Here is a 24,029-nt window from a genome sequence, read left to right on the forward strand (position 1 = left end):
GTCTATGAACTTTCAAGAATAACGTATTGTCCGTATGTAGGTTGAACAATACCGTAACGTCATCTTCCATGGTCCAGAAGGAAGTTTGCAAGACTACATAGCATATCAGATAGCGGCCTGCATGAAGGTATTAACACAAACATATATCGTAAATCATTTTGCAAATTGGAGTATGTACCATTTCACCAAATCTATACATTTTCAACACAGCAAAAACAGGTGGCTGCAGGATCTACATGTGATATCGTTAAAGTTGAAGTGGATGCTGGTTTCTCCAAGGAGCAGCTTGCAGAACTGTTCATCAGTAGCGGTAAGCTTATTTCAGCAGATTGACTTTGGTAATTTGTAGGAAAGTTTTTAATTGTACAAAGAAAATAAATACATTAAAACATTTTGCATAGTGGGTGACATGTTTTAACAGAACTCATGGTTTTCCATGATTTTACTTGGGGAATAATGGTAAGTGTCTAAACTGAGGTAGAAATAAATACCACAATCCAGTAGGGAGCTCTGTCAAAAGTTCATGATATTTAAGTAAAATTAATAGTTTGCTATATGTTTTTTTTTCTGTTTCGTTCCTTTTTCCCTTTGTTTGTGGGCCTTTAAGTTGATTGCTATGGTTCAAACCTACTGAATGAAAAATGAAAGTATTATTGCCTTATTGTAGCTGTTCAAATGTTTAAATATATTTGGGAAGAGAAGTTATAATTACTAGTTCTTAAAAAGCCAGATCACTTGCTTTTGATATATGCTTGTTTACTAGATACTTAAGTGAGGTTCTGTGCCCAATTTTTGTCATCGGGGAAGGCGAATGTTAGTGTGCTTGTATTCTGTATCCTATTATTCCAGGATAAAGTTAAATTTCTGTTAAAATGAATAGTTTTCTTTTAATAGATGGGAATAATTACTTGTAGGCTAAGTTCCCTTTACTTGGGTGCTCCACAATGAAGTATTCTCAGAGTGCTCCATAGGTTGTACCTGTGTATGTTCACAATGCATGATTGATAAGAGTGAAAAAAAGGTCACAGTAGCCAAAGTAGGACGACAGTGAGAATGGTCAAAATAAGTGTGGAACCAGAAGAATAGAGACACATGGATCAGTCAGATGTAGCAAGGAGGACATAAAAAAAGTAATAGAATAATGCTAGAAGTAAAGGACCAGGTAAAATTTTCTCTGGAGGGTTTGTTCATAAGCAGGTTGTACTGCATTCTGCATACTCATACGTTTAAGCTGGGATTTCTTTTATTTCAGCACAGTATTAACCATACAGTAGTAATAATAATAATATATAAAAATAATAATATATAGCAATGTATATGAAATATAAAATAATTTGTAATATATAACATATTACACACAAGGTATTAATGTAAGAGCCTGAAGGGTGATAGGACGCTTTTTCGTCTTTGGTACTGTCCAAATTAATTTTGGCTCAAATACAGTTTTGCTGTTTGAAAGCAGTTCTCAGCTATGCAGCTGGTTTCACCCCTTTGAAGTCTTCTCCTTTTTTTTTTTTTTCCCCATTACTGTTTCATAAGTTTTTAGTTATACTTTTTGTTAAGAAAAAACAGCAATATAGTTTGAATCTAACCTTGGTAGCAAGACTTAATTTTCATCCAAAAATGCTGGGCCTTTCTTTTATTACTCTGGCTTATTCTAGAGTGCTAGGATTTAAATTTTACCTTTCATCCAATATGTTCATTCACGTTAATAATAAATGTGACGTCATTACTTTTTGAGATAGCCTTGTATTTCACAAGCTATGAATTTTATGTTTCACTTTCTCTATTGAAAGAGCCTGGGTTTTAGGCATTTGAAATTGGTATGTCTGTGGATACAGTCTCATATTCTATCACGGTGAAACTTTGAGACAGAGCTTTGAGAGGATCAGCCCCTAACTTTTCTTTCTCAGTATTGGCAGACCTGTGTGCAGTTCTGGGTGCCACAGTATAAGAAGGACATGAAACAATTGGGTGTCCAAAGAAGAGCTACGAAGATGGTGAAGGGTCTAGAGGGGAAGACATACGAGGAGCAGCTGGGGTCCCTTGGTTTGCTCAGCCCAGAGCAGAGCAGGCTGAGGGGAGGCCTCATGGCGGCCTGCAGCTCCCTCACGAGGGGAGCGGAGGGGCAGGCGCTGAGCTCTGCTCTCTGGGGACAGCGACAGGACCCGAGGGAACGGCATGGAGCTGGGACAGGGGAGGGTCAGGCTGGGGGTTAGGGAAAGGTTCTGCACCCAGAGGGTGGCTGGGCACTGGGACGGGCTGCCCAAGGCAGTGGTCACACCACCAAGCCAACTGGAGCTCAAGAAGTGTTTGGACGGTGCTCTCAGACACAGGGTCTGATTTTTGTGTGGTCCTGTACAGACCCAGGAGTTGGATTTGCTGATCCTTGTGGGTCCCTTCTAACTCAGATTATTCCATGATTCTGTGATTCCTGGTGTAATTTCTGTCTATGTCAGTTTCTGCTCTCCCAGGAAATCCCAATCACAGCTGGGAGGTAACGTGTGCCAGTGATTATTCCCACATATCATTTTGAGTGCCACCACATTGCTGGGAGAGAAGAACACCACTTAGAATTCAGCTAGGCTTTGGTGTTTACCCTGCAGGCCAGAAACTCATTCATGGTCTGGTTTATTTACTAGCCTCTGCATCTGTAGGAAAGCTACTTTTTGAATGCTTTGCTCCAAGTCAGTAACACACTTTTCTTAATAGCCTGTGCTTGCATTTCAGCTTTGTGCAGCTGTCTGAGTCTGTTCTGATATCTGTTTCTTTCCCTATTGTTTTGTCACATCTTCTCCCCTAGGAGAGCTCTCTCTTCCTCCCTCAAAATGGTTTCATCAGACCCAGAGGATTGTATTTAGGACTTGGTAAACCTGTCCTCCCTGCTGCCCAGCCATATCCTCTTAGTAAAACAGGGCAGTAATAATCAGGAAATTGCAAATATGTAAACAGCAATCATCAGCTATAGTCAGTCACTGCAGAAATGAGTATGGTTCAGTGAAGGTCATGTAGGATGGGAAACCAAAGTATTCAGTGAGCCAAAACTTCAGGGAATTGCCGGTTGGAAGAATCTTCTTGTCAAATCTTCTTGGGTGTTTTTTGTTTGGCTGTTGTTTTTGTTTGTTTGTTTGTTGTCTTTTTGACTTCTGGGATTTTGCATGCAACCTCATGTCCTCCTCATAGAACTTCAAAAGCTTTCCAGACCCATAAGAATGTGGTCTCTTGGAAATAAAAGAACATTATAGGTTCCAGAAAAGCCCTCTTGGTCTTGGCTTCTCCTTCAGTGGCATTGAAATATCTGAAGATTTCTTTATGATCACCAACAGGTCTGACATCAGTGTCTTCAGTTCAGCCATAACCTAAATATATTCAAAGACTGATCTCAATCTCCTTCTCACCTAGCACAAACACTTAATGTGTTGCTGCCCAGCTTTAACATGTGAAGAAGTGTATATTTGTCTGCTGGAACTCAGTCAATTGCTTTCTTCTGGCAAATTTCATATTTGGAAGTACCGTTACCTTTAGCATTGTAAATACCAAGCAAGTTCAAGCCTAAGTGATACAAGTAATTAGAACTGATCTGTTTCTAATATTCTTAATCAACAGAAACTCAGAGAGGTGTCAGTTTTGCCCCTAAGTGCAGGTGATTAATTTAGGTGAAAGTGAAGAACAGTGAGCGCATCACTGAATTCAATGCCCAGGTACTGCAAGCAACTATCTTACAGTTTCTTAACAACATATTATACATTTTTGAAAACTAGCTAGATCTCCCTACTCATTTTTTGTTGTTTTTTTTTTTCTTGTTTTCAATGAGTCTTTCTGGAAGTCTGTTCCAGACTACATTCCCATGTTTAAAATCTGATTTCCAGCCTGAATTTTTAATGTATGGTTTAAATGTTTGCTCTCTTGATGATTTCTTTTGTTTGTTTATTTTAGCTAGCTCTTTCCCCTCATAACATTTACATCCCATGTATGTATACCATGTATTTGGAGACCATTCTTGTTCTTTATCAAAGTTTATTTTTCCTAAACAAAACAAGCTGAGACTGCATAATTTGATGTGCCTGTTATTTTCCAGACTTCCTGTGTCCTTGCGCTTTCAGTATTGTGTTGAAGATCATGGTACTCTCTGGTTTTCACCCATTAAATTCTTTGATTTCTTTGGGAGTTTTTGTGTGTGTGTTTTGTTTTGTTTTGCTTTTAATGTCCTTTATAGTATTTGTGATTTACATTATTTTTATAACTGATAGCCATTCTGGTTTTGCACTGTTACTCAACATTTTCCTTCATGACCATCTTTTGTATCACCTTCAAAAAGTTCTGAAATAAAGCAAAGGACACTCAGGACAAGTGTTTTGTTTAATATTTGTATTAGAGAAGCATTGTTCTGGGATTTTGTGTTACAGGAATACTTGCAAAGAGAAGTGTTTGCCCAGAGAAGTCATGGATGCCCTGTCCCTGGAAGTGTTTAAGGCCAGGTTGGAGCAACCTGGTTTAGCGGGAGGTGTCATGGCAAGGGAGTTGGGATTAGATGATCTTTAAGGTCCCTTCCAACCCAAACCATTCTATGATTCTATAACAATGGCTATTTAGGCTATAAGGTGTTGAAATCAGAAAAAAAAATAATGGAAAATATTTGAAATGTGAAAAAAATGAAATATATAACTTTAATGCCTGTTAGATTCAGATGCTACTATTTGTAATCAAACTAGCATCAAACTAGCTTTGATTGTTTAGAAGATTCTTAGAGATATGGAGTGACCTTTTGAAGAGAGGATAGTAGCAAATAAATAGTTAATCTCACCAAGTGATTAAGTTTCATATGAACATGGAATGTTCTTTATCCATTTATCACTGCATGGAATAAAGAGTACATGTTAAAAGCTTAAGATGTATTAGCAGCAAATGAAAGAAATGTTTCCAGAGATCTCTGCTATCGTCTTGCTATTTATTTTCAGTGTCCTAAAATCCTTTCTATATATGAAGATTCCATTATAGTCATTTCAGGATTATTTTTAGCTTTTTATTTTTTTTTCCTTTCTGCACAGTGTGAGATTCTTTCCATTGTTTTTATGCTTTTCATTTTGAATATATTGTAGAACATGTTAAAAGGAAAAATAAAATATAAAAAAGCCTTTGTTGCATGAGTAACATTAAAACTGTATACATAAATAAAAATCAATTTTCATAAGTAGACATTAATGGGATTTTTATATTTCAGCTTGTCTTGTCCCAGTTAAACAGCCTCCTGTAAGCAAGACAACCATTGTGATTTTAGAAAATCTGGAGAGAGCTTCTTTATCTGAATTACTAGGAGATTTTCTGGCACCTCTTGAGAACCGTAGTTCGGAAAATCCTTGCACTATTCAAAGAGGTATTTTTAAAGAATTTGGTATGGAGAAATGTTTTTACTATGGTTTTATTATAATACACAACACTTGGAGGGGAACTTGGAGGAGAAAAACATAATTTATTCAGTTTTTGTGGTTTATTGCAAAATACGATTAGCTAAAATCAGCATGTTAAATTTTAAGGATAATTTGTGGTTTGTTTTTATCTTTCTAATAAAAACAAGACACAGTTACTTAATACGAAATCAGGTAGTGGCATTTGGGTATTTTAGTAAAATGTTTTATGTTTCATTTTTAGCAAATGGAGCTTCTGGTGCCTTTTACTTTCATGAAAACTGCTTTTTACTGGGGACAATTGCGAAGTGTCATCTTCATGGCTCTGACTTGCTAGTCCAGCAGCATTTCCGTTGGGTTCAGCTTAGGTGGGATGGGGAACCTATGCGTGGTTTGCTTCAAAGGTTTTTAAGAAGAAAAGTTATAAACAAGGTAAGCACAATTTGAATCAGCTTCACTGATTTTGTTTATCACTAAGTCTATGAAATATGTACAGTGGTAATGTCAAAAGCTGATCAGATAACGGAATTGTTTCAGGAAAAAATATATTTCCAAGAATATTTGGGCTGCCTGTCTGTAAATGTCATGCTTGACTTGATATAGGAAGGTATGTAACTGTGGCATAAACACACAGGTTGGCTACAAGAATAACTGCATGTAGTTGCTTATCCACCATATGAAATCTCCTTCAGTAATTTTTTTCATCTTCTGTGTGAGCATGATAAGGAAGAATCTGTTCAGCAAATATTAAATCCCTTTCTCAATAAATTGTCTGTACATCTAAAGTAGGATAGTTATATGCCCCGTGTGTATTGTCTAAGCTTTAAGCAGCAAAAAGAGTTTTCGTAAGGAATTCAAACAGGAAAGAGAGGTGAGAAACATTAGTAAGGAGGTTGTTTTGAGCCAATAGGCCTGCCGAAGTTGGAACAAAAGACCAAAAGAGAATAAAGATGGGAAGCCTGTTTTAAAATGAGTAAATAAATGGATAGGAAATGGGAGAAGAAAAAAAAAAAAAAAAAAAGAAAAAAAAACATGGGCAAAAGCAGAACTGGAATTTTGAACGTTATTTGGAAAAAAAACATTCCAGTGTAATAGTAGCTGTTGTAGACAGTTAGGCAGTGTTAGAGAGGGGGAGGGGAGTTTAATCAGAACAGCTGCAAAGGAAGATAATCTTGGCCACAGAGTTTTGGACATGCTTAAAAAGAGAGATTGTTCTAGGAATAGGAAGAACTCAGTAGTACAGAGTCCTGATCTGGGACAGCAGACCTAGTGTTAGTTCAGAGTGTACAGCTGTACATATCTTGGTTATCCTTGGGGAAGTCATCTTTCGTACCCTGTGCCATCTATCACAGTCTCATTTATAAAAGCTTACTGATTTGTAGAGATTGTAAAGATTAAATTTCAGTCATGATAGTGAGAAAATTTTAAAACATTCTTAGATATACTTTAATAGCAAGAACAGGAATACAGAATATAAAGAATAAAGGGGAATGTATCAGTTGAACTCTTACCAGATTACTCCTCTTAGATTACTTTTTACAGTTTCTTTTTTTTCTCATGTTTACTTTTTTTCCCATAAGTTTTAAATCTTTGAAATCGTTATGAGCGGTTGTCTGGTTGAGTCTGAATGATTTCCAGAATCCTTGCAAAGGATGGAGGAGAGTAGCAATTGTGTGTAGGCAAGAAGGTAGGATGGTTGAAACTTCTGTCTTGCGAATATGCCGTAGTGCTGGAATGAGATACAGACCAGAGGACAGTGCAAAAGTATGTATCAGAATTCTCCTTCATCCTTTAAGGATAGAGGTTGTGTTCTCAAGCCTACACTGGAGAATATCTAAAGTGTGATCTAAGGCCCTTTATGAAAGGACAGGAACACTTCGATCCTAGGTCATTAAAGATCAGAGAGAAGGACTTTTCTTCATTTAAGTACAAGGCCAAGAAATACAGCAAAGCAGGCAGTTGCAGAAGCTGCTGTATTTTGACTTGGTCGTAGGCATGGGCTGGATCAAGCTGCTTTGACTACCTGCAGCATTGTGTAACATGTCATTTTCAGGCTATTTTGTTTAGTTTAACAGCAGTCCTTAGTCTCACAGGTAAGAGTCTAACAGTGTAATAGGTTCCTACCTCTGACTGAACTTGAACAGAATTTGGGTAATTGGCTCATTTTTTATTTTTTTTTTTTCGGTAGAGCATGTCTGCTGATGGTGGCTATTTGGAGGAAGAAAAAAAAAAACACAAAAAGAAACAGCATGTCTTCTTGTATCTTCATCTTAAATAATAACTATGAATGCCCAGTGTATTAACATGGTTTTGGTTTTTGTTTTTTAACATGTGTACGCCAAATGATTTGGGCTTTAAAATAGGGGAGACCAATGTAAAAAGTAGAAGAAAAATTAATCTGTTTTAAAATCTAAGGGAAAATAAAAGCACCTTCATTGTTTCAACAGTACAACAGTAGACTATTTCATAGATACTTGCTCTTTATTTTAATAACTTACTTGTGCATTAATGTTCATGTTTTCAGATTAAAAGTTCTTTTTCTCCTTGTTTTGGAGATGTATTTGGAACAGTTTAAGCGTTTTTCTACATTAATATTAAATTGTTCACCTGTAGACTCTGTTAGTTGTTCAAGAAGCTCTGGCTTCAATGCTGGCAAATACTATCCCTAGTGCATCTTTTAAAGCTTCCTTTAATTCAAACTGTTCCAGAGGATAATCCTAGGATTAGGATGATGAAGACTGTAATTTGGACTCAGATGAGATAGAAGATCTTTTTGGCACCAAATAATTTTCCTTTAACAAGGCATACTAAAAATGTAAGTCTTACAGGAAGGCGTTTTTCCTTCACTGCTACTAAATATAAAACTAAGTTAGAAACCCACTCAGTATATGCCTGGATCAGACATTCCTGCTCAGTGTGATGGTATATTCTTTTATGTGCCCTATTTTTATTACACATATTGCATAGGATATGGTAAATGCGTCTTGTAATTCAAATCTTAAACACCATATAAAAAGCAACGCAGTCAAATTTGTGTCTCAGTTTCCCACAACAAAGTAGGGGCATGTCAGTTCACTGATAAGGAGTCGTAGTTGGGGAAATAAGGTCTGATACAAGAAGACTTCAGTATATGTCATAGAAAAGTTTGACCAGCTTTTGTCTGTTCTGGTTTTCATGACAGGAGGAGGAAAAAAAAAAAAAAAAGGAAAAAAAAAACAGGCCTTCTTGGTGCTTCAGTATAAGTGTTTACAGCAGAGATCTTGCATTGTGTCAGTCATCTTTTCTCTCTCTGCAGTTCAGAGGCAAAGTACCTCCTCCATGTGATCCTGTGTGCAAGATCATAGACTGGATTCTTGCTGTTTGGCACCAGCTGAACTCTTGCTTATCACGTCTTGGAGCACCTGAAGCTCTTATGGGGCCAAAACATTTCTTCTCTTGTCCAGTGGTGCCAGGGCATGGCCAAGCAACAGTGAAGTAAGATTTCTATTTCTTGTTTGACCCTGTTCAGTGCCAATCAAATATTTCCTACCAATATAGCAGTTATGTTTCTCCCCAAACTCATCTGACTCAGCATCCTTGGAAGTATTTTAGCGGAAGTTACTGAAAGCTTTAAGACTTTTGTTTGGTATTTAATTACCAGAAGGGCAATTTTGAAGGACAGAAGTGGGAACTGGGTGTCTAACACTGGTTGAAAATCAGTCTTTTGTTGTGACCTTTCAGTTATTTTCCAACACAGAGTTTCTAAAATAGTGTGTGTACGGGAATGGCTAATTTTGCTCAACCGTTTAGGGGTTCTGTTCTTCATTCCAAGACAGTACTGTAAAGAAAACTTTTCGTTAGGGAACAGATCAAAATAAGAATCAAGAATTCTGAGCTTGAAAAGTTGGTAAAGTTTCCTTTTGAAGCTACATATGAGAGAAATATGGAGAAGTAGAATGCTTTCTCACCCTTTCTAATGTCTGGTATCATTTCTAAACACATACAGTTTCACGGAAGTATTAGCTTAGTAAATAAAGCAGATACATTCTGTGCACATGGTTAGATGTCCAGTGAAATCAAAGAAGAATGATGAAAATTTGTCTTTTCCTGCCTGGTACGTATTGCTTGAACATCTGCTCACATTCCAACCTCTGCAAATATTAGCAAGTGAAACAAGAAATACTTACAGAAGTTTAAGGTATATTGATTTCATGATAGGATGTTTGGCTATATTAGAAATGTAATGAGCCCTAATTAAGATTCAGACTTACTCAGAACTCAAATGATGTGCTTTTTTGGGGTATGTGACGTTACTTTTCTCACCGTGTTTCACAGCATTCTCCTTGATTGTCCCTTCTGTTCCCTCTCTGACTTGTCTCCCTTACCAGCTTCTGCTCACCCTTAATTCAAGGTCTTTTTCTTAGCGCATACACTAGCTTTCTCACCTTTTTCTCTGTCCATATCTTGATAAATTTTGCTTGTTTATTTTCCACCTCTTTCTAAAGGGCAAGGTTTTCTAATATCCAGAGTAATTATCAAGTTCTAAATGTGGATTTAGCATTGGCTGAAAATGTTATGGTTGCTATGAAATAATAAATGAATAAAGTACACCATGCATTTATCTCCTGTCTTCCTCTTGATCCGTGTCCACTGAAATGTCTTAATCAGTTATTTATTGTAATGGTATCAGTAGAGGGCAGAAAACGTGTTGCTTAGATACCTTAAATATGCATTTCTCAGTTTGGATTTGTCCTGAGTAACCTTGACTAGATTCACAATGCAGTATTTTGAGGTAATTACCACAACTCCATAATACCTTTTACAGTAGTGATATGCCAACTGACTCTTCATTTTAATGCAGTTTTTGTGTACTAGTAAACAATCAGAAAGAGCAGCTGTAGTGAGCACTTACTAGACACTTCAGGTTTAGCAGCGTGATGCCTAATGGTGTAGTCATATAACTAGCAATAAATAGGTTTAATTAACAGCTCACTGGTTGGTGTTATTTCAATCTAATTAGCCACTCCTGTCCTCTTGCCCCTCTTCTCCGCTGCTATTCTGCTGCTTTTTGTATTTGTCAAAGCCTCGCTGAGTCAGTTCAATTCATTAATATAGTAGCCAGCTGTCTGGAAACTGAGTTTGTTCTGGGCTGGGTGTTAGCGCAAGGTAAGTGGTAAAACCAGGCAACTGGAAAGTGAGAGGGAGAGGGAGAAGGCATAACAGGAAATTGTTTCATGCTGTGTGCTGTTTCATGTAGCTTCACATGTTTTGGAGAGTAGACTGAATAAATGAGGAAAATTTTAGCTGCATTTTTTTGTTTATGATCTAGAAAATTAATGATGATGTTCCAATGGGGAAGAGTTTCTTTTTACAGCTCTTTTTCAGGGATGAGTGATACTATATCTTTCCAAAATATTGGATACATCAAAGAACTGGGGACTTGATCAAAATGTGCACAAATGAAAACCAAACATAGGACTGAATTTAAACACCAGGCTGGAATTTTATTAAGAGAGGATGGCACTGTAAAGCCCATCAACCATTAACTGTTAGATTAAATGGGCTAAATTAATTTTAATCTCTGCAACATTCATTTCTGACTATTCCTACTAGCAACATTGCAGACTTTCAGAAGCTTACATAAGCAAAAAGTGAGAGATATAGTTCAGCAATTTATAGTAAACCGGTGTTTACTTTCATAGCTTAAGTCAGCTAGCAGAAGCAAACTGTGTCTATATGGAATGTATCTACAACATCATGCTAAGAAGCTTAAAGGAACATTTTAAATATGCATTTTACAGCTTATTAACTGTACTAATTCTTTTGTGAACTAATACAACTTTTACCAAGCTTATACAAGCACTTTAGAGTATAATTATACGTCACAAAAATTCAATCTATGCTTCATAACTAATAAAAAATATATATTAAATGACTCACGCATTCTAAATTTAAAAAAAAAAAATATTTCTAACCAGCCAAAAAGCCATCATTTTGGGTGATAAGATGGCTTCTGTGTATCAACATATGAAGAATATGGTTCACCTCAGTGAAACAGACTTTTTAGTCTTCATTTTTTCTGAATGGATTTCTGCGAAGCTGAAACATCATTATAGCCTGTAATTTCATATAGGCCTTTGATATAATCTATGTAGCTCTAAATTTTACTCATCTACCTCCCACAAGACGGTAATAAGGAGGGGAGAAAAAAAAAAAAAGTTGTATTTGATTTTAAAAAGATTGATATAGCGTGAAATAAGCCTTAGTCCTGAAACTGCTAGCCTTTCTCCCCTGAGAACTGTAAGCTGTGACAAATACCACTAATTTCATAGAATCACAGAATCATAGAATATCCTGAGTTGGAAGGGACCCTTAAGGATCATCAAGTCCAACTCCTGGCACCGCACAGGTCTACCCAAAAGTTTAGACCATGTGACTAAGTGCACAGTCCAATCTCTTCTTAAATTCAGACAGGCTCGGTGCAGTGACCACTTCCCTGGGGAGCCTGTTCCAGTGTGCAACCACCCTCTCAGTGAAGAACCTCTTTGTGATCTCTAGCCTAAATTTCCCCTGCCTCAGCTTAACCCCGTTCCCGCGGGTCCTGTCACTGGTGTTAATGGAGAAAAGGTCTCCTGCCTCTCGACACCCCCTTACGAGGAAGTTGTAGACTGTGATGAGGTCTCCCCTCAGCCTCCTCTTCTCCAGGCTGAACAGGCCCAGTGACCTCAGCCGTTCCTCGTACGTCTTCCCCTCCAGGCCTTTCACCATCTTCGTAGCCCTCCTCTGTACCCTCTCCAACAGTTTCATGTCCTTTTTATACTGTGGTGCCTAGAACTGCACACAGTACTCGAGGTGAGGCCGCACCAGCGCAGAGTAGAGCGGGACAATCACCTCCCTCGACCGACTAGCGATGCCGTGCTTGATGCACCCCAGGACACGGTTGGCCCTCCTGGCTGCCAGGGCACGCTGCTGGCTCATATTCAACTTGCTGTCTACCACGACCCCCAGATCCCTCTCTTCTAGGCTGCTCTCCAGCGTCTCATCGCCCAGTCTGTACGTGCAGCCAGGGTTTCCCCGTCCCAGGTGCAGGACCCGGCACTTGCTCTTATTGAACTTCATGCGGTTGGTGATCGCCCAGCTCTCCAACCTATCCAGATCCCTCTGCAAGGCCTTTCCACCCTCATTCGAGTCCACAACTCCTCCAAGTTTGGTGTCATCAGCAAACTTGCTCAAAATACCTTCTGTTCCTACATCCAGATCGTTTATAAAAATATTGAAAAGTACCGGCCCTAATATGGAGCCTTGAGGGACCCCACTGGTGACCGTCCGCCAGCCTGACACAGCCCCATTTACCATAACCCTTTGGGCCCTGCCCGTTAGCCAATTGCTCACCCATCGTATGATGTTTTTATTTAGCTGTATGGTGGACATTTTGTCCAGTAGGATCCTATGGGAAACCGTGTCAAAAGCCTTGCTGAAGTCCAAAAAAATCACATCAGCTGGTTTCCCTTGGTCCATCATACGGGTGATTTTATCATAAAAGGAAATCAGGTTAGTTAGGCAGGACCTGCCCTTCACAAACCCATGCTGGCTGGGACCAATGACTGCTTTGTCCCCCAGGTGCGCCTCAATAAGTTCGAGAACCATCTTCTCCATGATTTTACCAGGCACTGACGTGAGACTGACATTTATTTGCTAATACACTTAGTTTTCACTCCTGTGCTAAAAAGGTGTAATATTTCTCTCTTAAGCAAAAATCCCACAAGAACCACATCCCATTGAATCAATTTTTTTGTAATCAGACCCAGTCTCTAAACCAGACAATCTGGAAAATCCACAGCATCCTGGAAACACAGTTCACCATAGACCAAATAAGCAAAAGGAGAGAGAGAGCAAGGCAGCTGTATGAAAAGAAAGGTCATGCAAGCTGGATGAGTTTGGAAATGGAAGAATACTAGAAAGGGTGCAATCAGGACTGAATAGCTCTTTTTTCCCACCCTGGCAGCAAATATGCTATGAATGAACACCTGCAAGCATGGAAACTTTTCCATGTTCTGGCAAAGGTGAAGGAGAATTTGTTTTTGGTTTTGTTTTGGTTGGTTGCTTGCTTGCTTTTTTTTTTCTTTTTAATATACACAAATACTCATTTTTCTGGGACATTCTTTCTTTAAGCTTTAGAAAGAAAATGATGGTTTATGTTCTCATTTGAAAGAGGAAAAGAATCAGATGGTAAACAGTTTGCCAAAGCCATCTGAAAAAAAATAAGTCAAATAATTGAATATAAAGCAAACAAATAAAGCCTGCCTTAATAAAATCAGTTCCTTGCTGATATTGGGTACAAAGGGATGTCCAAAATATATGTGCATCCTGAAAGCACAAGCTCTGATGTGTTACCCAAAGTATTACCCACAAAATCTGGAGGGTTGATAATTTTCTCTGAGGCTGAAGGATTGTTTGTGCACCTACAGGTGGATGTCCAAGTTATGGAATGCTGTGATAGCTCCCAGAGTTCAAGAAGCAATACTCTCCAGAGCCTCTGTGAAGAGACCGTCTGTACCAGGACAAACAATAGCCAAAAAAAATCCCAGTCAAGGTCAACAGGCTGTTGTTAAAGCTGCTCTCAGTATCTTGCTAAATAAAGCTGTTTTACATGGCTGTCCTCTACCCAGAACAGGTAAGAGTGAGCAACCAGAAAGGCAAGTAGTAGTATATTGCCAAAGCGGGGCTTTTAACTGTTTGGTTCCTTTTGCAAGACTTCCACAAAACATAACAGAGTTGTACAAATTAGTCAAAGAAGCACCATTTGCAACAGTTCTTTCTAAAATTGTTCTATTTTTGTTTCAGAGTTAGATAATTACATAGCAGATTTTAAGGGTGGAAACTTTCCTTTATCCATGGTTTCAAGCTACAAAAATTGTGGTAAGAAAAGAGGAGAGAATGCTTCTTGGAGAAAAGTGAGTACAAGTCCTCGCAAAAAGTCAGGCCACTTATCCTCCCAGTCATGGAATAAGCAGGAGACAAATACTGAAGGTAAAGTTTTCTATTTGAATTGTGGGGAAACAAAAAAAAAAAAAAAAAGTGGGGGTTTAAACTGAGTAGATAGGAATATATCTTTTTTTCCACATCATGAATTAAAAATTTGCTACAAAGTAGCACTTGTGTTTATGTTTACTCATTTAAAAAAATGACTTTTTTTTCCCAAAAAAAATGTTTCTTTTTCACTATGAGGTAACCTAATCAATTCCTTTTTTTTTTTTTTTTTTTCTTTTTATAATGCCCTTCCTGTTGTCTGATAATGAGGTAGGCTTTGGCTCTGATGGTGGAAGATAGAGCAAGTTACACATCATACTGCTGAGAGTGATGCTCTGTCATTCCCTTCCTCACTACTGGCTGTGAGGAAGCTTCATTACTTGATTGCTTCCCTCCTTCATCCCTTAAATCTGCACCTGATTTAGAGTACACACACAATGTTTTAGAGGGTTGTCTTGGTTTTTAAATCTTTATATCATGTAAGGCTTTATGTCACTGGGTTTATGGGTGTGTATAAATGTGGAAGCTCTACTAGTAGCTGACACTTTTGAAATGTGTTTTCACCTCAACATCATAAGCCATCTAACAAGCAGTTAATTACAAAGAGATATCATCTGGATATATGTAGAAGCAACATTCATTCTTTTGCAAGTACACATCTGTCTAGAAGGGACACTTTGGAATGCTGTAACCAAATGCCATATCGAACATGAAAACTTCTAGAGGACAACACCAAATTACTTGTTTTTGCTTTCTGAAAATGAAGGTAACTTTCCTTTAGACAGGAGAGTTAGGGAAGAATTTAGAGGATTTTTTTTTCCTTCATTTTAAAAACAGGAAGATTTTAGTCTCAATTGCCTTATACATAAAAGACTGAAATACCTGATGCCTGGTACTTTTTAATGTTAAATTGAACTATTCATTTCTTCAGCTCTTGTTCAGAAAGAAACCTGCTTTTGCTGAACTACAAATCTAATGTCCCAGTTCTGCTTTCTAGTTCTCTGTTTGAATTGTGAACAAATCTAATCCCACTAAGATTAATCTAATCCCACTAAGATCCCACTATGATTTGGAGAACTCAGATGAACATAAACTGAAGTAGGATGGTTAGCACTGTACTTTGTACGCAGAGATGCTTTTGGAGTCGAGTTAATATCTGTAAATAAGTTGGTGTTTTTTTTTAAATAAAAAAGCATGATGAGTTTAATTTTAGCAGCCTTTCATTTCTGCTCTGTTGTTCCTATTAAAAGTAAGGGCAGATTATTTGGGTTTTCTTAAATGAAGTTGAATCTTTTCCCATTCATAAGTGATTTCTGTTTGAGAGAACCAGAAATGGTGCTTTACAGAGAAATCTGATGTTCTGACTTCCACAAAAAGGCATCACTTTTGCTATTTTAGCAGTTCCATATGGTCCTGATGCTACTCTGAACAGTTTCAAGGGACGTATTCTGAACTTTGGAAGACTTTATTGATGTAATTAGCCAGTAAATGGGAACACATTTTCCCATTTATCACAGATTTTTTGAAGAATTCAGCAGACATAATAATACACTAATAAGTCAAACACTCTTTTCTGCAGGTGTAAAATCTAAGACTATGTTGCAACCAAACTGTAAGAAAAGAGCTTCTCTTGCCACAAAGTAAGTTTTAATCTTTGATATTTGTAACAAGTAGAAAACAATAAAGATCTTGAAATGGTGTTGTAACCCAGCACCTAACAATGAACGGATGAAGAGTTTGTATTTGATAGTGTTTTGTCTTTCCATCTGAATAAAAGAAATCTATTTAATTTTCATATCTGAGAGAAAATAAAATTTGTACACATAGGTATAATTTTAGAATCAGTTTCTGTAATTCAAACCTTGCAGCTCTTTGTGTTCTTTTTATGTAACAGAATAACGTATGACTTTAGAGTATTATGTAATATTTATTCAGCCATAAAAAGCCAACCTTATGCTTTTTTCACTTGGCATTGTATTTTAAAAAACAAACGAACAAACAAACAACAAAAGAAAAGCTCCTCTGGCTGTTTTAGCTTACTGAATGGCAATTTGAAGTTGTACCATACCTGCGCTTTAGTCTAAATAATACTGAGTTTCTCTAAGAAAGGGTATGAATTAGTCACATGGAACTGCATTTGAGATTTGACTTTAGTCTGAAACCTTTATGCCACCATATTCACAGGAACAGAGAGCATAGAATACTTTATACTTCCAGTATGCTGGCTTTTTAAAATCAAAATGTTTGGAATTAAGTCCAATGAAGAGATGAGAATAAAAGTTATTACTCCATTAAAAAAAAAAAAAAGGAAAGTTTTTGAATACAGTGGGCAGAAGAATCCTTTCTTAGAATTTCAGGTTAGAGAGAATAATTTGAATAGACAGGAGGTCTAATATGATAAGAGCAAATATTTACAACTGTTACTGCCAAGGAATTAGATATTTTTCCTGTTTGTAGTAGTAAAAACATTTGGAAAGAAATTACTATTTTCCAGGTGTATATAGTATTTATTTTTTTAATTCTATATCTTGGTTTGTTTGTGCTTTGTTTTGGGTTTGGATTTATTTTTTATTTTTTTTACTAGGTCTTCAGAGAAGGATCAATTGAGAACATTAAATCTAGAGCAAAGGCTGTCCCTTGGTTCTGATGATGAAGTAGATCTTGTGCAGGAACTTCAAAGTATGTGTTCCAGCAAATCTGAGCCTGATATAAGCAAGGTAAACATAAGGCTTTTAAATAATTTACATAATTACCATATGCAGCTGTTTGCTACGTGCTTAAAATAAATTTTTAATTTACAAGCACTGCTTGAACTGAAAAAAAATTGTAAAGTTAGCTGGCAATAAACCAAAGTCAACTAATAAATAATACATTTGAAGGAGAGTGTTCTGGTTTAATACACATTATTTTAAATTACACCTTCACTGTCTTGTATCACAGAGCTTTTTGCAGTAGAGGCTGAAATTTATTAGTTCATAAGCGCTGCAGACAATAGCCTTCTCCGCATTACTGTTCCCCATATTATCTTTCATGTTATCGTTGCTTCCTCTGGGAAACTTTTTTGCAGTCCTAAAGACAGAGTAAGTTTTTCTTAGTATGCATTGCACATTTTGTTTTTTTTAATGTAATCTCGTTAGCCATCATAGAACTGGCTCAAAGCTCATCTGCTGTGTAGGCAAAATTACGTTTTGCTGCACCATGCAAGAAAGAATGGATTGGCACAATTCTTTTTTCTGACAGAAGAGGGTAAACGTGGCTTGCAAGACTCATAAGTCTATGACTAAGTTCTATGCTGGAATGGATTTTGGGGTGTTATGGGAGGCCTGTTGAGCAGAAGGTAGAGATGTGGATCTTTCTCACTTTTCCTTCCATAACAAAAGCATCCAGATCTCCCTGTATCTATGGCTATTTTTTTAATTTTCCTTGTTTTTCTCCTGGCACAGCTGAGGTAGATGTCTGTGACAGCAGGCTGTGTTCAGACTGGAGTAGTTGATCCATGTCTTTGGAAACACAGAGAGAGCAAGCACGCTTCTTCAGTCCTAGGCTGTTGTCTAGTTAGGCCATCCATTATATCCTCTAGGATCTCCTTGAACAATAGTTTCATTAGTTTTGCTTTATTAAGTATTCTGTTTATCCTTAGAAGACAAACACATTTTTATTAAGAAATGCTATGTTTGGGAAGATTTTTCAATGTATTTAATTAAATCCTTCATTGTGTGATTTTTGTTTTGTTTTGGTTGGTTGGTTTTGGGGGGGAGTTGGTTGGTTGTAGTTTGTTTTGATTGATTTTTTTTTTAATAAAAAAAGTACTTGCAATCCTTGGATGAGTCACATTCTCCAAGCTGGTCAGCTAATCACTAAGTCAGCTAACAGGGATTTACGGTATCTGTCCTTGAAAGAATGGGATGTGCTTAAAGAAATGGTAACCAACTTAAAGTTGTGTTTAATAACATTTAAAACGTAATTGGTTGTTGACAATTCAAGGAAATGTGGGTTAGATGAGGAAGGAGATAGATGTCACTGTCTTTTGTTCGGTTTCCTCATCATGGGTGGAACCATCCATGGTTGTAATTTCTGTTAATTCCCTAACTGCCTGGTAGAGGCTTACGGAAGTAAGGGTGCTGTTGTATGCTTGCTTTGTGAGATGTAATTTCAGGCTGCCATCAAAATAAGCACATCAACTTTCTAATTTGCGCTTTCACTGCATGTTCCTGCTGCCTCTGTTATGATGGGATTGAGTACTTTTGCAGTTGCAGAGTGAATCGGGTCACCATGCCCCAGGATAAAATACCTAGTTTTCAGCAAGGTCAGAAGGCTGATCAGATTGTATCTGTTACTTCGTGATCATAAGTTTTGGTGGAATATAGCAGAAAAGAAACATGGCAGGAGGAAGAGAACAGGATCATTCCTTTCTGTGACATCCCTGAAGCTTGATAAAATGTAACAGGAAACTGCCCTTAAGCTCCGCTAAATAGTATTGCTCTGGAAAAGATGTTCAGTCTTCTCTGACAGTGGTCAATGTTAACACTCTCTCTCTCCCCCTCTCTTTCTCCTTCCCTCCCTCCCCTTTAAATTCTGTCGAGAGTAAAAGGAAAGTTATTTTACTTGTTCTTTGGATATTTATGCATTGCTACTATATATTCTCATTACGCAACTACATGAAAATCAAGTCAAGATTCCAAAATTTGGCAAACAGAAACATAATTTCTTGTGTGAATAATAAAGAACTCATCATTTTCTTGTCTTTTTTAGATTGCAGATTCTAAGGATGCACTACTGATGTTCAACAACTCTCAGAACAATCCTGTATTTTCAGCAAGTGGTACTAACCCAAGTAAAACAACGAAACAAAAGGTAGGTGAAGAGTTTTGTAGTAGTAGTGAAAGTTTCTAGAGTTTAGGTGTCTCTAAAATCTGAGTTCCTGATTGGATACAAAGAATGAATGTTCCAGTGCCCTGTTTATTATGAGAATAAACTGTCATGATTCTTAGGAAACTCGCTGGGCACACCATGCCAAGTTTCTTCCATGTGTCTTAATGGAAACGAAGATTTATTAAACAGTGGATGTATTTGCTACACGTTTTTCATGTTGATATGAAGCCATCTCCCTAGGCCAAGTATTGTTAACATTCCTGCAACATTGTAAGTTATTTGTATCAGATTTTGAGAGAAATAAAAGCTCTGGTTTCTTTTTTTTTTTTTTTCATTTTTTAAACCAAGTAAATCTATTTTAAAAGTTTGCAAAAGCTGAAAACTTTTTTAAATTCTTGATGTAAAATTGCTGGCTCATGGTTTATTTTTGTACCCACTTTTGCAGTGATTACCAAAATACGTAAGATTTCAAACCAATATTTTCCTAAGTGTTTTTATCTAAGTAGAATTGAGTCACTCTGATGTCAGAGCTCTCAGTGGGTAAGATTCTAAGAAGGTATATAATCAGAGTTTTTGAAAAGTAGGATTTTCTTGTTTAAAAGTTTTATTTCTCTGCCTAGCTATCTATTGCTCTATAGTTGTCTTGGCATATTATTTATGAGATTCCAAAAGCAACACGCTGTTATAAGGTTGGTGGCTCTGCAAAAAAGATAGTCTAAGTGTGAACAAACTTTACTACCTTAGGAGCAGCTTCAGAGTGGGAAGGTACACTGAATACTACTGGCATATATATCAGGTCCACTATCTGCTCTTCTTTTTTGCAGAAATTAAAAATAATTGTTTAAGGGTTAAACAACCCTACTAAGTGTAAAGATGTACTATTTCCACCTTAGTTTTCATTCTTTGGATGATAATTCCATTTTCTTTATTGTTTTTGAACATTGAGAGTACTTGTGACCATACAGCTCAATTAACCTTAGCCAGCACAGAGTCTGTTGTCCATATTCTCTTAATAGGCGTTCAGAGACTTGGGTTCCTCTAGAGATCAACCCAGACGCTGTCTGACTGTGGTAAATTGTTTTTTGGAGGTACACTGCCTATTCTCTGCCAGTACAATGGCAGCCCTGAAAATAGTTTAACTTGTGCACCTAAGCATTAAAAAAACTGAAGTTAGATGAGATGACTTAACACCCTGACCATCATCTTTTTTCATATTCAAATATTCAAAATACTAAAAATATTGTCTGTAATTTTACTTGAAATCCAAAGAACAGACTCCACTGAATTGAAACAATTTTAACATTGCAGATCCACATTTAGGTATACTGCTTTTGACTGTTTCTCTAAACACATTAATTTCAGACAGCCCAAATCAGAGCTTTATATAGTAGCCATGCTTAGATAATTTGGCAAGTCAGCTGACCTGCTCATTTCCACTATAATTTGTTGCTAGTGAATTTATTTTACTTTTAAAATTTCCTTCTAACAATGTAAGGCATAACTAAATGCCCATTTCTCCCTTTTAGCTGTGGCTGCAGCTGCCATTTCTCTGCTATGATGAAAGAAAAAAAAAATGTTACTTTGAAAATTGAGATATTTGAGAATTAAATTTAATATTTTTAAATGCCAATGCAAAAACCTCATTGACTTTTCTTCTTTGGGTATTTTAATATGCTCATGATATTTCCTTTCAATCATAGAAGGAAAAAAAAAGCCGTAGTTAGTTCACCAAGTAGTAACACACTGTTGTATTAAACTGCAAAGGATTGCAAACAATAAAGGTTTTGTAGGGGCAGAGGGTTGGGAGGTCGTTTTTCAGGTCAAGTTACAATAATTATTTATACAAAAAATGCTTTCTTTTATTCACAGGATGGAACCCGTCCTCTCAGCAGCAGTCGAACTGTAGAAAGCAGCAACAGTAAATCAAAGACAGAGCTGGGTGGTTCAAGAGTTAAATCGTTTCTTCCTGTACCTAGAAGTAAAATCACCCAGCCTTCTCAGAATACTAAAAAAAGCAGCAGCAGTAATACAAGGCAAATAGAAGCAGATAACAACACAAAAAGAGAGATTTGGAATTTGCACAAAAAAGAACAAATAGAAAAATCTAATAAATAAACCTGCCTACCATACAATTTTCTGTGTTCGCATAATGTCTATTGCAAAGAACCAAGTACTCAAATTTGTAAATACTTTTTTAAAATAAACTGTTTCTCTGTAATGTAAAGTTTGTACAGGACCACAGTTTTATTTGTATGTAAATCAGCTGGAAATTATATTGTTTTAAATGTCAGAAACTGGCAGTTTTGCCACCTTCATAGATCTCTTTTTCTGTTATGAAAATGACTCTTGTTTAAATGATAATATTCAGGGGTATTACCACAAGATTCTGTTTGTGTATATACTGTACATAAATATATTCTATTAAGTTCACGTGCTAAATTGCATTCAGATGAGTTGCACAATATGTACAGTACTGGCTTAAAGCTATTGTACATGCATTTTAAAGACATGTTTTTATCTTCGGTTAATGAAAAATTAATGGAATGTGGCAATAACTAAAATGATCAGAAGTGCAGATCAATTAATTTCAGCTACAAGCCATATTAAATACTTTGATTTCCCCATCATCTGCCTGCTGAATTGCAATTCTGTTTCTCCCAAGCTTCTCTTCATCTTAAATGTCATGAATTTGTGTTACAACTTCTATCTTTCAAAAAAAGGAAAGAGATTGAGAAATTAAAATGCAATAAAAGTTATTTTTCTCAGACTCTTATTCTTTGATAAATTGAAGAAAATGTGGTCATTTATTAACTTAGTTTTTCTTGTATACTGTAAAAAAAATTATATGCTTCATTAGTGTTTTTTAAAGTACCCAAGAAATAATAGTGTTTTAAAGAAACAAATTTTAATGGAAAGGAATTTGAGCACAAGCTTAACTACAGTATTACGAGAGATAACGGAGTAGCGATAACATGAGTTACTATGTAATTATCAATTTCTATTGTGGATTTAAGATGTAATTGCTGTGAAATGATACTTGAGTTGCAGTGAAAATGAAGTCTTTTTCATTTTTCCCCACTACAGAGGCAGAACATTTTCCCAGGACAGAGTCTCTATGAAGGGAATATTTCCCCAGTCTCTCCTTATGGTAGTACAGTTATTTACTTGTGCATTGTTATAATGTGGCAATGCTCGCTGTCTAGAAACCTCATTGGGTATGTAGAGAAAAATGTAGAGTTATCTTGAGGTCAGACTTAGTTGCCTTCTGTTGAGTTATCAGGAGATGGTTTTGAGAGCTATGGACATGGTCACGCCTATAATTTCCACAGTAGCTTTTTTCTCAAGATAAAGCCGAAAGAGGAAAAAATGACAAAACTGTTTCCTACCAGTTCACCTTTATATGTAAAACAGTCATCCCAAACTCATGTCAATAAAATTTTTGTACTGCATATTGTCTATCTTTGTCTCTTAGTTTGTGTGTTTGTGTTACCTCTATAGATACAGTATATTAGAAGTTTATTTCTGTAATTGTTTCCCTCATGGTATGGGTAGAAAGCATCATGATTTTCAGTAACCACTGTTTTATTAACACTTCAATACTTTGTGCAAGAGTAGTAGTTACATTCAACTGAATAAGGGTGATTGCTGTAGAGGCTGATTTTGGTAGTAATTTTGGTGCTGGAAAATGGGATGCTGCTTTTACAGTTGATTTTACAGCAGAATGAGTCAGCTGTGAAATGCTGTAGGTCAGAGAAATGGCTCTCAGAAGTTAGCATCCTTTATGTGCAGTAGTTACCACACAAGCTGCAATATCAAGATTTGTAATAGCAGTAAATGTATATATTTTTAAGAGCTATAAGGAAAAAAATATATATATGAATTCAAAGCTAGATTTGTTCTAACTTGAAGATACACCTTAGAAGCCCCATTTAGATGAAAAGTTAGCAGTGTGTTTCTGCGTGAGACCGTCTTAGGCACAGTGTCCTAAAGCCTGGTTTTAGATGTATTTTCAGACTGTCTGTTGTCTGTGAGAATCAAAAGTCTTCTGTGCTGTATTTTGAATGAAAATAAAATCTGCAGAAGACTGGGTAACTTTGATCATCTGCTCATTGTTTGAAAGTCTCTGTTGCTAAATTTAGCATTGCCTTTAAATCCTCTCGTTATCTTTTCTTTCCAGCCTGCTGTCCTAATCCCTGTCCATCTGCATCTTTTACCTGGTTGACTTCTGCCTGATATCATTCCGTTTGTCTGTCAGTTCACCGCAGTCTGTGATCTTCATACACCTTTAATCACATGGTATTTTGCAGATCTGCTAATTCAGTCTTCTCTCCAAACTGCTAAGCTCTCATTAGGCTGTACCAGTTCCTGCCCTCACATAACCATGAAATAGTCTGGATGCGAGCCTGGCCTCTCCAGTGCTTTATTATTGGGATAGATCGTGCAGAAGCAAGGCAAGGCTCTGTTCATGAGTTACAGGCTTCACTGTCTCCAGTTTCTTCCTGTGATGCTGCAAACGGCATATCTCATACTTCACTTGTAATTACAACTACTCTTATTTTGGGTTCACAAAAGGCAAAATCTTTCGTCTCCATGCCTTCTTGTGTCTTAGGCATAGAATGCTAGTGAATAAAATTAGAAGTAGTATTGTTTATACTAAGAACAGGAAATTGTTTGGTGGGGGATATGATGGTTTATAAAGGAAATGTGTTAATGTATTGCATGTTGCTAGCTTTGCAAGATTTT

At 36.8% G+C, this 24,029-nt stretch overlaps 1 protein-coding gene across 2 annotated transcripts in view; it reads left to right on the forward strand.

Annotated features, from left to right (window-relative positions):
* Nucleotides 1–22,744, forward strand: part of CTTNBP2 (cortactin binding protein 2) — a 91,236-nt gene extending 68,492 nt beyond the window's left edge. For both annotated transcript variants that reach the window (XM_083800035.1, XM_083800036.1), the window contains exons 13-23: nt 41–127; nt 211–310; nt 5,222–5,374; nt 5,650–5,837; nt 8,701–8,879; nt 13,853–14,058; nt 14,229–14,414; nt 15,994–16,054; nt 16,999–17,131; nt 19,167–19,268; nt 21,156–22,744. In XM_083800035.1, the coding sequence (XP_083656161.1) occupies nt 41–127; nt 211–310; nt 5,222–5,374; nt 5,650–5,837; nt 8,701–8,879; nt 13,853–14,058; nt 14,229–14,414; nt 15,994–16,054; nt 16,999–17,131; nt 19,167–19,268; nt 21,156–21,401 (1,641 nt within the window). In that variant the 3' untranslated portion in view covers nt 21,402–22,744. The remainder of the gene's footprint in view (nt 1–40; nt 128–210; nt 311–5,221; nt 5,375–5,649; nt 5,838–8,700; nt 8,880–13,852; nt 14,059–14,228; nt 14,415–15,993; nt 16,055–16,998; nt 17,132–19,166; nt 19,269–21,155) is intronic.
* Nucleotides 22,745–24,029: the final 1,285 nt, after the last annotated feature.

This window comes from Anser anser (assembly GCF_964211835.1).
Source record: "Anser anser genome assembly, chromosome: 1".
NCBI classification, from domain to species: Eukaryota; Metazoa; Chordata; class Aves; order Anseriformes; family Anatidae; genus Anser; species Anser anser.